The sequence below is a fragment of the Nicotiana tabacum genome, chromosome 11 (genome assembly GCF_000715075.1).
Source record: "Nicotiana tabacum cultivar K326 chromosome 11, ASM71507v2, whole genome shotgun sequence".
NCBI classification, from domain to species: domain Eukaryota; kingdom Viridiplantae; phylum Streptophyta; class Magnoliopsida; order Solanales; family Solanaceae; genus Nicotiana; species Nicotiana tabacum.
The window spans coordinates 3,753,394-3,768,294 of record NC_134090.1 but is presented as its reverse complement, the minus strand read 5'-3'; the positions used below and the strand labels follow the sequence as shown (position 1 = coordinate 3,768,294).

Genomic DNA, 14,901 nt, shown 5'->3' with positions numbered 1-14,901 from the left:
AAACTATCAGGCGAATGATCAATCTATTGAACAAGTTCCAAAGGGAACATCAGCCTTCTGTCCTGTCCAACATATATGCAACATTACCTTTACCACATCAAAGCATGTTGCGCACTGTCTTGTCAACCATATAATTTGTTTGTGTATTCGTTTAGTAGATACATGTATAGAACACAGAAGTAGCTAACAGGAAAAGTAGCAGACTCAAAACTTGTATAGACAGAGGAAGGTTCCTCCTATTACTGTAAAGAGCGCGATTGTATACAACGGATGAAGTAGGAGATTTTTGTATTTGAAAGGAATTTACAATTCTTTCTGCTCTATCTCGTGTTATATTTGAGGTGATTTTCTGTCATGTATTAACTTTGGATTGCAATTTAGATTGACCTCCTTTATTTAATCATTCATGGTAAGAAGCCAAGTTGACCCTATAAGTCCTTTGTTTTTAGTTTCCATTCTTAGTTTCACTATCCATTAATTTTTGCAAAAGCTAGAAAAATTCTAAAGTGAAAAGGAACAAAAGATGTGATCTGTGAAGTGCATAAGAGGTGGATTTCTGTGGATTTGGGGACATTAGACATTGCTATTTATTATCATGTCAAATTTGAAACACACACACACACACACACTAGGTTTTCTTCTCCATGAGACAAAAAAATGGAAAAAGTCATCCCATGGGAGACTTTCGATAAAATTGGAACGAAAAAAGAAAAAGCAAAAGTTAAGACAGAAATGTGAAATTGCATAAATCCAACTTCAATGAGCTTATTTTTCTTCAAATTACCTGTTGATCATGTGGCACTGAGGTCGCGTCCACCGTTGTAGCTTGTGTGTACTTGTTTGGAAAGAGAGCATCTCTTGTTTCAGAAGAACAAGAAACTTCCAGTTTCTGCTTCAGTTCTTTTCCTTTCCGCATAAGGCATTCATCTCCCAATTCTCAATTCATTGTGAAGTACATAGAAAAATCACTCTCATATCAACCAACTAAAGAATAGAAATTCAGTTGCCCAACTGCATCAAATACGGCTGTAACCATAGTAGAAGCATACGATATCAAATCATCTCAAGTATTTTTTGGGTCTTTATTCCTCAACTTTGTTGGCACATATGGAGTATGAACTGTCATACTGAACAAGGTACAGATAATGAGAAAACACTCCCAAAATTCAATACTGAGGCTATTGTTTCCTCGGATTTGGTTTTTAAGAGAATTGGTCTATAAAATTGGAGTAACCATAATTTGTTCGCATAATATAATACAGCTAAATCACATGAAGCCAACTGAAATAAAACAGGCATTTAGAGGTAGTGAGGCTCCATAACAGACACGAACATTAGTAAGGCAACGTTCAGAGGGAACAAACAAATGGCGTAAGATAGAAATAGCCATCAGATCATCATTATATTGAAATAACAAGAACTAGTTGTCCTAGTACTAGAACCCAAAATTTATGAAGCCACTGACTTGCACGACGTAAATAAGACGAGCTTCAGGATCAAACTTCAAGTTCCGCTTCCAATTCACGAGTCTGCATTTCACTCCAGTATGCAATCTTCTTCAACATCAATATCACTCAGATCAAGATCAGCAAGTAACTCCTCCAAAGGAATAGAAGGAACATCTTCCCCATCAACAATAGATGTGACTTCCGACCGTTGATATTCTTTATTACGATACAATGATATGTTGAACCTCAGATCAGTATTCTCCTCTAAATCTCTCAAGAATTGTTCATATTCTGAGTTCAACTTTTGTTCCTGATCTCTTCCCTTGCCAGAGTTATCGACTTCCATATTAAGAGACTTAAGCTTCCAAGATCGAGGCTTCCCACGTTTCTTTTGGCGCTTCTCTTCATAGCTTTTCTTAATTAATATCACCTCCGGAAGGACAAGACCTTTGTATTTGTCTAGCTCAATATCATTACTATTGGCTCCATATAAATCATAACCGAGGGCGTAGTCTCCAGAATTTAGAAGATGGCCTAGATGTGTTCTTACAGAGAACATAGTATCATTTTTCCCAAAATCAGATACACGAGCCACTTGAGTATCAGCTAAAACATACGTCGAGCCCCCAATATTAACTTCTTCAGAAACCACATCGACGTCTAAAACTACATACTCAACAAGCTGTCTACTAGACAACAAAGGCTTAAACGACGCCCTCCAGTACTGATCAGCATCCAAGAAACAATGCCTCAGAGTAAACGGGTCTAATAAAGCGATATTGTTGCTCACTTTGGTGCAGATCACAAGAGGACCGATATTTCCCAAACTAGCTGCTACCTTTGGAGGGAGACATATCAAATCCTCACGACAAATCGGGCTGATTTCTACAGAGAATGTATACTTATAATTGAAGTTATTGCTCTTGTGATCATGAGATACAAGTTGATTGTCATTTCGGCTCCTAACAGGTACCACCCTACTCACAAAGTCCACAAACTTTAAAGCATGACTTCTATGTGCAAAGAAGAAATCAATTCCCTGAACCAACTGTTGAATTTTTATGGCACGATTAGCAGCCTCGTGCTTTAGAATGAGCTGCTCCAAATAGAAGAAAGTTCTTCGATGAGAAACGTGCTGTCTAAGCTGCACAGCCGCCACCCATTGATCAGGGTTAGCTTGCACCTTTGAACAAGATTCACACATTTGGTCTTGAACAACATACTCAACGGCATATGTTTGTTCGAGAACTGCTCCATTTAGTACCTCTTTTTGGACTCTAAGCCTAACTTTGATCCTTTTGGAATGAGGTTCAGTCCAAATAAACTCGGCATTCATCAACTTAACTTTATTTAAATTCTTCAACCTCTTGATACAGAAGGTGAGTAACTCCTTCGATTCGAGCTGTGCTTTGATCCAACTCCTTGGAGGCTGCAAATAGCTATCGCATTCGGGGCAGTGGATAATCACAACATGTTTTTGTAAGCCTTCTGTTATATCAACCTCGGATCGCAAGCATTTAGCACACATATTGGCAGCATTTGGTTGCATCAAGATTCCGCATTTGCAACATAATACACTGCCTATTGTTTGTTGTACTGTAAACATACCTGATACTTCTGCCATACTTATAAAAAAAAAAGGATTGTTACACAAATAGCTGGCCAGAATCAATGTTTACTTTTTCTAGCCGGTATACATATTATATAATTATATATATTTTATACATCCGCCGGTGGCTATTTTTAGTTTAAGAGATTAGGTGGGCGGCCACTTGGGTTAGTTCTTTTTTTTTTTAAAAAGAATAAAAATACATTTTGCATACATAAAACAATCAACCAATTAGACATAGCTTTTCATGGCAGATAACAAGCAGTAAGTTACATATATTTTAATTTTCAATTATCCTTTGTTTGTACTAAACAAGAAACAAACTGAAACTGAATAATTTCCCCAAAATAACAAGCACTCACTCTGTCTAAACAGTTTCTTAAAACAGAAAAAAAGAGCACCCTTTTCTTCCTTGTACCAAATGAACATGGATTGGATGATCGCAAACAAATAAAGGCATGAAATTGATTGAAAAAAAAGAAAATAGAAATAAAGCTTTTCAATTTGAGAAACTGAATTGAGAGATTAATATACCTGGAATTGGAGAAGAGAGTGGCGTCAATGCTTACTACTTGGTCTTCCCCCGGTATTGAATCATCAATTCAATTATACATGTCAAATAAAGTAGTACATTCACAATTCTATTTAGCTCAACTACATAAATTTGACCCAAAAGTAATAAAATTGGGGCAAGTGCACGGATACTCATTCTTCTTATGAATGTTGTTTAGAGATTAGCAACTACTTATTTGTCCCGAAATTTTAAACTAAATATCTTAACTTCAAGACAATCCTGAAAAATTAAAATTCAGGACGCACTGGCTAATTTCTAAATAGCATGCTTATAAAGTGGCTATCTGGTGTCATTTCTACATAAAATCCTTAAGGAAATAATCCAAACTATTAAAATCCTTAATGCAAGTAAAAATACTCACAAAAATTAAAATTTTGGATATTTTCTGATGACTTTGTCTTCAGCATGTGTCTTGCTTATATCGTAGAGGTCTAATCCAGATTATGTTAAGTAGAATGTTTGTTTTTGAATTTAAATCATTATTGAAGAATTAACCTTTAATCCATTTATAAGATGTATATAATTAGTATACAATCTATATGCAGGCTAGAAAAAATAAATAGTAAAATCCAGTGGCTCTTATGTAAAGATGCTATATTTTAAAGTACATCGCATAAATTGTATATGCAAGGTACTGTTTAATAAAAGTGTTTAGAGTTTTACTAAATTTAAAAATCAAATTCCTAGGAACGGCTCATTAGTTGTAACTAACCATTCAATTAAACAATTAGAATTTGAGATGGATGGGCAGGCACACCAGGTTAGATAGGATCAGAAATGAGGTTATTCGCGACAAGGTGGGTGTGGCCCCTATTGAGAACAAGACGCGGGAAGCGCGGCTTATGTGGTTTGGTCATGTGAGGAGGAGGAGCACAGATGCACCGGTGAGGAGGTGTGAGAGGTTGACATTAGAGGGCCTACGGAGAGGTAGAGGTAGGCCAAAGAAGAGGTGGGGAGAGGTGATGAAGCAAGACATGGCACAACTTCAGCTGACCGAGGACATGGCCCTTGATAGGAAGATATGGAGGCCGAGGATTAAGGTAGTAGAGTAGGTAGTCTAGAGTGTTCATAACAGTAGTATTGGCACACAGTCTTGCTATCTGGTGTCATTTCTACATAAAATTACAACGATAACTTATTTGGCTCGACCTGTAGATCCATTAACGCTAAGTGAGGAGTTGAGCCTGAACTGTCGATTCGAAGTCACTTTCGGAACAAATATTTCCTATAGCTAATATGTGTCCAATCCAGCGGGATCATGCACCGCAAACCCGAGTGGTAAGGCCATGATTCGAAAGAGAATAAAATTGACAATGCTAATGTCTACATAATGAGGAAATTTGAGGACTCAATTGGAAATTATTCTAAATATGCTTAGAATTTAACCATGAGTGCAACAACTTTTGCTTAAATTTACAAGAAGGTAACACGTATCTTGTGTGTGTGTATTCATTTGCAATATATAGAACCACAGGACCGGGTATGCAAATGGATTTATTTGTAGAAATAACACCAGGTAGCTACTCTAAAGGGCTGCTATTTAAGAATTAGCCATTGCGTCCTGAATTTTAGTTTTTGAGTTTAAATTTTCGGGACAAAAATTCTTTGAATTGTCCTTTTTAATTTAGAATTTTAGGACAAAATAAGTATTGGCTAATGTCTAAATAGTATCTTTGAAAATGGCTATATGTGCACTTGCCCCAATGGATTTAACAATTAACTGGATTAGCAGACCATATTAACTATAAACTTATAATAAACCTATTCTTATTTTATTACACTTATTAGCCATCCGGTAATTTTACTTCAGGTTTATAGCCACCTCCCTAATATGTCAGTTTTCTCCTTTTCTTTCCCAAGATTTCTTTTTTTTTTTCTTTATAAAAAAAAAAAAAAACTTTAGACCTAGCCATTCATCTCTCCCTCTCTCACTGTTTCATCACGGACAAGCTGGATTTCTGAGCTTCAATGGCCATAATGGCCGGCGACCAACCATCTTTTCCGGCTGGTCAGCCCTCCCCCAACGTCGCACAACAACATACAACAACTAACTCCAACCCAGCTCCTCTAGATTACTCTAAGATTTTGAAACCCAACTCAATCAATCCTCCTGTGATGACTGCTGCCCAAGCTTCAGTGCAGCCCATTACGATGCGACGAGCTACGTTCTTGAATGGCCAACCAATTGTAAGATTCACAGAAGCAGAAGTGCAGAGGATGAATGTCATCGAAGGTCTCCAATATGCAGTGGTTGGAAAACTATCTTATGGATCTCCGGAGATTCATGAGCTTCATCGAATTATTCCAACCCAATGTGGTATCAAAGGTGAGTGCAATATCGGCTTTCTTAGAGATCGCCATGTGTTAATTAGATTAACTCTATGGCAAGACTTCCTCCATTTCACAGCGAAGAGTACGTACTACATCAAATTCAAAGACGGGTACGAATACCAATTGCATACTCTTATCTAAGATGCAAAATTTAAGGCGGGTGAAGAAACTCCGATGGCGATGGCGTGGATTTCTTTTCCTGGACTGCTGCCTACCTTTTTTGTAAAGGAAACTCTGTTTTATTTGGCTACAACTGTGGGAAGGCCATTGTGTCTTGGCGCGGCAACGATAAACAAAACTAGGCCGAGTTGCGCGAGAGTAAAAGTTCTTGTCGATTTGTTGGCCGAACTACCTAAAAAGGTGTGTTTGGATATTGATGATGAAGTTTCTAGTGGTGTTCGAACAGAATGGGTGAAAATTCAGTATGACATGCTACCAAAATATTGTAAGGAGTGTAAACTACAAGGGCATGATGAAATTGAATGTTGGCGTTTACACCCCGAGCTTATTGAGAATCGAAGCAACCATAAAAGGAATGATCTTGCTGTTTCGAACAACTGGAATGTTGCTGCTGAAGAACAAGGAAAAAACAAAAATTACACTGCTCCTTTAATGATTCTCACGAGTAGAAAAGTAGTTGGGAACGTAGGAGAACAGTGGAAGGAATTCCGAGATAATCAGGGGACCAACAAAAATAACCAAACTCAGGTACAAGGGCAAACTGACAATGCAATCGTGCCAATGAATGCCGGTGTATAGAAGGTGCATGCTACAAATAAAATTGCACTAGTGGAGGTCGAAGAAGATCAGACAAACAAGGTTCAAACAATGAATAAATTTGCAGTATTAGAGGTGGAACAAAGTGATATAAACGAGAACAACCAACTGGTTTTGGTGGGGGGAAAATCTGCCCAAAACAGCATAGATATTCAACTACAAAAGGAGCCTACTGCTCAATGGGTAAATAGGACCTTTGCAGGTGGTACCTTAGTGGCTACTAATCGATCTTGTCAGGAAATACCATCATAAAATGCTGATACAACTAATTCAGTCGAAGAACCTATGGAAAAAGAGAGGCTGGAGCTAAGTGGAGGGAAATTATGGACTGATCAAATAGAAGAGGATTCTGAGGAAGGTGAAATACCATATGCAATGGAAGCAGATGATGAATCTACTGATGAGGAGGTGGAGGAAGCAGAACAAAATGTTAATGGGAAGGCCAAGGAGTCTACTGGCACAAAAGTAAATCAGAGTGGTGAAGATACCATCATGTTGCAGAATCCTTTGCCTTTTCCTAATTATAACCTTAAGACTGGAATGAAGGACCTAATACAAGAGGCAAACAAAGACCGGAGCACTAACAATTCACTTTTGAAAATTGCTGATGCAGTGGAACAAGATGCAGCAATTCCTATAGCTGGAGAACAGAATGGTAGTGCAATTGATCCTGGAGTAAGAAGTGATAATTAAGGAAATTCATTTGTGCAAGTTACAGTTTAACAATGTGAGACCAATCCCAAGTAGCACACCAGTGGAATTAAAATCAATAAGGAAATGCAGAACACTGAACATCTATAAGAAAATTTTAGACCCTCAGGTGATGAACACGATGTTGTATTGTTAAAACAAAATGCTGCTACACCTGAGGACTTTCAGGTTGTAAGTCGAGGAAAAAAATAGTCCGCAAAAGGCAGAGTAAACATGCACGCAAAGGAAGTTTCACTCGACAAAATGAATACAGTGGTGCTCTCCAAACATACAAAGAATCAGATTGTTGTGCAATACGAGGACCACACTGTATGTGATAGCAACAGGGAAAATAAAAGAAAAGATCTAGATGAGGAGTCAACTGCACAAAACATTATGAATGTAGCTAAATAAGGTGATTTATCACCAATGCTAATTGACAAGGGGAAATCTACTGGAAAGGGTAGGAAGAAGCAGCAGAAAGATAGCACAAATATGCAGCCTACTGGTGTTCAAACACGACAGATGTTGTCTAAATCCAATTTTTTTCCATGAATGCACTCATCTGGAACGTAAGATCAGTAAACACAAAGAAGGCATTTCAAAGGACAATCACAATGCATGGACCACATCACTTTGAATTTATTAGATTAATGGAGCCAATGCAGCATGCTAGGAAGCTGGACAAATATAGGAGGAAAATTGGATTCACACAAGCATTTGGTAATATTACCAACAAGATCTGGGCGTTTGTCAATGAGGTATATGACGTTGTGATATTGATGGATATGGAGCAGCAGTTAACTTTGAAGTTACATCATGTTCACACACAAAAAGCTTTTATCCTTACATTGTTAGCCCAGATACATCTCAGGCCCAATTTTCACAGGCCCACTCGGATAAGGGAAAGAAGAAGGCCCTTTTATAACTCTTAGCCACATTTGTTATAGTTTAAAAAATGTAACTGTTTTAACAGTTATTTTTTCTTTTAATACCTGTATCTACAGAATAAGAAAATCAGTTTTGGTCAATTGAATTTTGACTAATTCACTGGCATCTCTCTTCTTCTCTCAACACTTCTAGGGTTTTCTTCCACCATTTTTGCCATAGCTAACAAGCTTTCAACCTAACATGGTATCAGAACAGGAATATAGATTCCTCTCGTCACAAGCTTTCTTCCGATGGTAACCCTGTTTGAAATCATCAGGGATTGAATCTGATCGACGACGTTCAGAATACGTTCGTGAAATTTGGGGCTTCCTTCAATCTCCGTGTATATTCAACTTTTATTGCTTGAATCATCAATGATTTTCAACTTACTCGGTAGTTTCTGCTGGATTTCTCTACCTAGGGTTCATGACTGAACAAGACCTCACTTCTTCGGGTTTTCATAAGAAGGACAGTATCGTGGTCACCCCTAATCACAAACTTTGTTATTCCTTTGTTGTTGATGTTCATTGCATGTACTTGATTTGGATTTATCTCTGATTACTTTAACATACTACTGTAGTTTCTTAGTGTTAGCTTTAGTCACTGCTGAAAATGGGTATTGTAATAGATGATGTTAACTCTCCTTCACCTTCCAACGACTTTGCTTCATTTTCCTTGGATCCTTCAAATCCTTTCTATATTCATCCCTCGGATAATCCTGGAAGTCAACTGGTATCTGTACCATTAAGTGGTTGTGGGTTTGTGTTATGGCATAATAGTATGCTCACTTCCCTCTCTGCAAAAAATAAACTCAGTCTATTAGATGGAATAGTCAACTAACCCACTTATGACTCTCCTTATTATCCATATTGGGAAAGGTGCAATGATATGGTTAAAGCCTGGATAACTAATTCAGTATCTAGAGAAATAGCTGTTAGTGTTATGTGTTTTAAAACTGCTAAGAAAGTCTGGAAAGATATAAATGAAAGGTTTGGTCAGTCAAATAGGTCTAAATACATCCAAATATAGAGGGAGATCAACTCTACTACTCAAGGCTCCTCTGATATAGCTTCTTACTTCACCAAAATGAAGAGTTTGTGGGATAAGCTGAATTCATCATATGTAGGTCCTACTTGTTCATGTGGTGCATTACCTAAGTTCATAGAGGATCAACAGTTGTTTCAATTTCTCAATGGTCTCAATGAGTCTTACATAACTATTAAGAGTGCCATTATGTTAATGAATCCTCTTCCACCAATCAACAAAGCTTATAGTCTTCTACAGAAAGATGAGAGTCAAAGAGAAGCTCACTCTGCTACTCCTAACTTCTCTGGTGATGCCACCTCTTTCTTGATATCCCCTGGTACTCCTACTACAAATAGGAACTTCAGTCAAAAGATAAATTTTGAGGCCATGAAAACTGCTCCAAATGTCTCTTGCAAGTACTGCAAAAAGCCTGGCCACACTGTATACAAGTGCTACAGACTTCATGGGTTCCCTACTGATTTCAAATTCACCAAGAATATGAAGTATGCTTCTTGTGTCCAGACTGAAAGTCCACCCACCACTATTGTCACTTCCACTTCTTAACATGCTGATTCTTCAACCCATGGGTTCACCAAGGAGCAGTATCAAGACCTGTTGACCTTCTTCCAACAAGCTCAGGTGTCTAATACTTCCACCTCTGATGCCTCCACTGTGAATCAATCTGCTTTTGCACACTTTGCAGGTTTGTTCAATAAGTATATTGTAGATTCTGAGGCTCCTCATGTGTGTGCATCCTCTCAATTAGGTGTCACTCCTTTTCTTGTCACCCTACCTAATGGATATAAAGCTAAAGTTATATCAACTGGATCTTTGTATCTTAGACATGATATAATTTTACTTCATATTCTTCTTGTGGCATCCTTTCACTTCAATTTAATATCAGTTCATCAGCTTATCTGTCAGCTAGATTGTTCAGTACTTTTTACCAAAACAATTTATTTTTTACAGGGCCCTTCTCTAAAGAGGCCACTGGAAATTGGTAAAGCTGCAGGCAGGCTGTACTATCTCCATCTAGATGCAGACCTCTTTCCTATTTCATCTGGTTCTATGAATGTTTCTTCTTCTAGTAGTTTACCTAATTCAGTTTTGCTTGTATATGATAAGTCCAACCATGTTGTCACACAAGTTAATGGTACTCATACTTGTAATCAGTCACATTGCCTTAATAAATTAGACTTATTTTGGCATCAAAGATTAGGACACATGCCTTATCATAGAATGAAAATTATTCCTTTCTTGTCTGATAAAGTATCTTCCAAGCAAAATTTTATGTGTCCTCTTCGTCCACTAGCAAGACAACAGAGATTACCTTTTCCTAAAAGTGTTATACACTCTTCTGCCCCTTTTCAATTAGTACATATTGATATTTGGGGTCCATATAACACTAGAACTTATAGTGGATTCAGATATTTTCTAACTTTGGTTGATGATTATACTAGAGCCACATGGACTCACCTTCTTTCTTGCAAGATCAATGCTCTTTCTATCCTTAAATCTTTTACTGTCATGGTCAAAGTTCATTTTAAATCATTTGTTCAAACTTTTAGGTCTGACAATGCCTTTGAACTTGGTGGCAGTTCTGAAGCCACCAAGTTCTTCTCAAGCCAAGGCATTCTCCATCAGACCACTATTCCCCACACCCCTCAACAAAATGGGGTGGTTGAAAGGAAACACAAATACTTATTGGAAGTATCCAGGGCTCTTCTTTTTCAGTCTAACCTTCCCCTTAAATATTGGGGTGACTGTGTACTAACTGCCACTTACCTCATCAATAAACTTCCTTCTGTTATTCTGAAGAGTATTTCCCCTTATGAGAAACTCCATGGCCTCCCTCCACTTTATGATCACCTGAAATCCTTTGGATGTTTATGTTTTGCTACTTCACCTAAGTTAGGCAGAGATAAATTCCAGGCAAGAGCTATTAGTGCTATATTCTTAGGGTACCCCTTTGGCAAAAAAGGTTACAAACTTCTTAACCACACTACTCATTCCATTTTCTTTTCTAGGGATGTAGTTTTTCATGAACATATATTTTCCTATAAATCTGATCATCCTTCTACCTTTCCCTCTTTTTCTATATCAGATTTTGTAGATCCTACACCCTCCTTCCCTTTATCTTCTCCTACTCCTGCCGTTTCCACATCCCAAGACTCTCCTGTTCCATTAGCTTCTTCTCCTTCCCCTCCTTCTGCCTCCCTTCCCGTCATCCCCTCTCCTCCACCTTTGAGGAAATCCACCAGAACAGTCCAACAACCTTCCTATCTCAAAGACTATGTATGTTTTTGTCTCTTCCCCTAATTCTCTTCCTACCTCTTCCAAGGTACCTTCTTTTGATATACACATGCATGAGCCCCAGTTCTACCAGCAGGCTGCCTCACAACCTGCTTGGCAAGAGGCCATGCTAAAGGAATTCCAAGCCCTTCAGGCAAATCAGGCTTGGGATATTGTCTCTTTACCCCCTCACAAGAAAGTTATTCCTTGTAAGTGGGTTTACAAAATCAAACAAAGGGCTGATGGTTCTATTGAGAGATATAAGGCCCGGTTGGTCATTAGGGGTGACACTCAAAAGGAGGGCATTGATTTTACTGAAACTTTTTTCCCTGTTGTCAAGTTGACCACCATCAAGTGCTTACTCACTTTGGCTGCTAAGTGGGGCTGGATTGTTTTTCAACTTGATGTGAGCAATGCCTTCCTTCATGGGGATCTCCACGAAGAGGTTTATTTGAAGGTCCCACCTGGTCTTGATGTGTCTACTCCCTCTTCTTCTCCTCCCCTGGTTTGCAGACTCAAGAAGTCCCTCTATGGTCTTAGACAAGCTTCTAGACAATGGTTCTCACTACTGTCTGAAGCCTTGCAATCCAGAGGCTACATTTCCAGCATGAATGATTATTCTTTATTCACCAAGGTCTCATCTGATTCTCTCTTTGTCTTGGATGTCTATGTTGATGATATATTGCTAGCTGGTAATGATGTTGTTGAGATGAACTCTTTAAAGTCCTTCTTGGATTCTCAATTCAAAATCAAAGACCTGGGCTCAGTTCACTATTTTCTGGGATTGGAAATATCTCTTCTTCCTCAAGGTTATGTGATGAGCCAATACAAGTACACTTCTGACCTCTTGTCTGAATTTAATTGTCAACATTTCTCTCCTGTTATGACCCCTTTGGATCCTTCTATGAAGCTGGTGTTAGACATGAATGAGCCTGTTTCTGATCCTAGCTTGTATAGGAGATTGATTGGGAAGCTTACTTTCTTGCAACATACTAGGCTTGATATCTCTTTCTCAGTTCAACATTTAAGTCAGTTTCTTCAAAAGCCTCAAATACCCCACATGTTGGCAGCCTTGCATGTTCTCAGGTATTTACTTAATGACCCAGCTCAAGGGGTGCTCCTCTCCAGTTCATCTGATTTGTCTCTCATAGCATATTTTGACTCTGATTGGGCTGCATGTGCCATTTCTTGGAAATCTATCACTGGCTATTATATTACTCTCGGTGGCAGCCCAATTTCTCAGAAAAGCAAGAAGCAACCCACTATCTCCTTGTCGTCAGCTGAAGTTGAATACAGAGCACTTTGTAAAGCTTCAACTGAGGTTTCATGGTTGCTCCGACTACTACATGATCTTGGTTTGTCCATTTACAGCCCAGTTCCAATCTATTATGACAACCAGGCAGCTCTTCATATTGCCAAAAACCCAGTTTTTCACGAGCGCACCAAATATATTGAGATTGATTGTCATTATGTGCGCATTTGCTTGCAGACTGGTCTGATTTCTTTGAACTTTATTTCCAGCTCCAACCAGTTGGCAGACATCATGACCAAACCTCTTCCTGATCAAGTTCATCGTGGTTTACTTTCCAAGCTTGGTGTATTCTCACCCTCAAGCTTGAGGGGGGTGTTAGCCCAGATACATCTCAGGCCCAATTGTCACAGGCCCACTCGGATAAGGGAAAGAAGAAGGCCCTTTTATAACTCTTAGCCACATTTGTTATAGTTTAAAAACATGTAACTATTTTCACAGTTATTTTTTCTTTTAATACATGTATCTACAGAATAAGAAAATCAGTTTTGGTCAATTGAATTTTGACCGACTCACTGGCATCTCTCTTCTTCTCACAACCCTTCTAGGGTTTTCTTCCGCCATTTTTGCCATATCTAACAAGCTTTCAACCTAACATACATTGGTTTATGCAAAATGTGATGCTATAGAAAGGATTGAACTATGGGACTCGATGTATGCACTTGCAAATGATTTGTCGTTACCATGGATGGTTGGAGGAGACTTTAATGTTATATGGGATGAAGAGGAGAAATTTGGAGGATTGCCAGTCCACATGAATGAATTCCTTGACTTTAGACACTGTGTAAATACATGTAACCTAGCGATATAGGGTTCAAGGAAAGTATCTACACATGGTGGAATGGACGAGCGGAAGGGGACTGCATTTTCAAGCGTCTGGACAAACGTTTAACGAATGTTGAATTCCAACTAACATTTCTAGGATTGGAGATTACCCACCTCCCAAAAATTGGCTCTGACCATAGCCCATTATTATTGGCAGCTTCAACTAACACTGTCCCAGTCAAGAAAGTTTTTAAATTCCTAAATTTTTGGACAAAACATGAATCTTTCACTCATGTGGTCAAGGAAAACTGGACTTCTAACTTCAGCGCAAGTCCATTCTATCTTTTTCAGTACAAAATGAAGAAGTTGAAGAAAGCTCTATCAACTTGGAGTAAGGCAACATATGGGGACATTTTTCAAAAGATTGCAAGCCTTGAAGAAGTCGTCATTATTCATGAAGCTCAATTTGAAATAAGCCCAACTCAACAGAATCGACAAAGGCTTCAAAAGGTTGAAGCAGAACTGATAAGATATTTGGCCTTAGAAGAGGAGTTTTGGAAACAAAAGGCAGGCATGGCTTGGTTCAAAGACGGGGATATAAATACTAAATTTTTCCACGCTCAAGTGAACGACATGAGGAGACGATTACAATTTAAAAATATTCAAAATGATGTAGGTGACTGGATCAAAAATATTCCAGAAATTGCAGAAGAAGTTGTCAAATATTTCAGTAACCAATTTCAAGAAGGCAGTGTCCCTGATGCTTTCGGAATTATTGACAATGTACCTCACATGGTTAGTAATGAACAGAACATGGTCTTACTAACAACACCAACGAGAGAAGAAGTGAAATATGCTGTTTTTGGATTAAACAGTGAGAGTGCAGGAGGTCCGGATGGCTTCACTGGGTGTTTCTTTCATACATGCTGGGATACAATTGGTGAAGATGTCTTTCAGATGGTTAATGCATTCTTCTATGGCCATGAACTACCAAGATTTGTGACACACACGAATCTGGTGCTCTTACTAAAAAAGAAGGAGGTTAACACATTTTCAAATATGCGACCAATCAGCCTGAGTAATTTTGTTAACAAAATATTCTCAAGAGTTATCCATGAAAGGTTAGTCGGGATTCTTCCTAATCTTATCT

The 14,901-nt window shown here is 38.4% G+C and overlaps 1 protein-coding gene across 2 annotated transcripts; it reads right to left on the bottom strand.

Moving 5' to 3' along the window:
* Positions 1–606: 606 nt before the first annotated feature.
* Positions 607–3,750, bottom strand: LOC142161668 (uncharacterized). 2 transcript variants are annotated; one of them, XM_075224680.1, is made up of 2 exons: positions 3,592–3,750; positions 607–3,065 (listed from the first exon to the last, which is right to left on the bottom strand). In XM_075224680.1, the coding sequence occupies exon 2, from the start codon at positions 3,052–3,054 to the stop codon at positions 1,537–1,539; it is 1,518 nt and encodes a 505-aa protein (XP_075080781.1). In that variant the 5' UTR covers positions 3,055–3,065; positions 3,592–3,750; the 3' UTR covers positions 607–1,536. The 2 variants fall into 2 exon arrangements, with proteins under 2 accessions (XP_075080781.1, XP_075080780.1); XM_075224679.1 differs by having other exon boundaries at positions 608–3,073.
* Between the last annotated feature and the right edge of the window lie 11,151 nt (positions 3,751–14,901).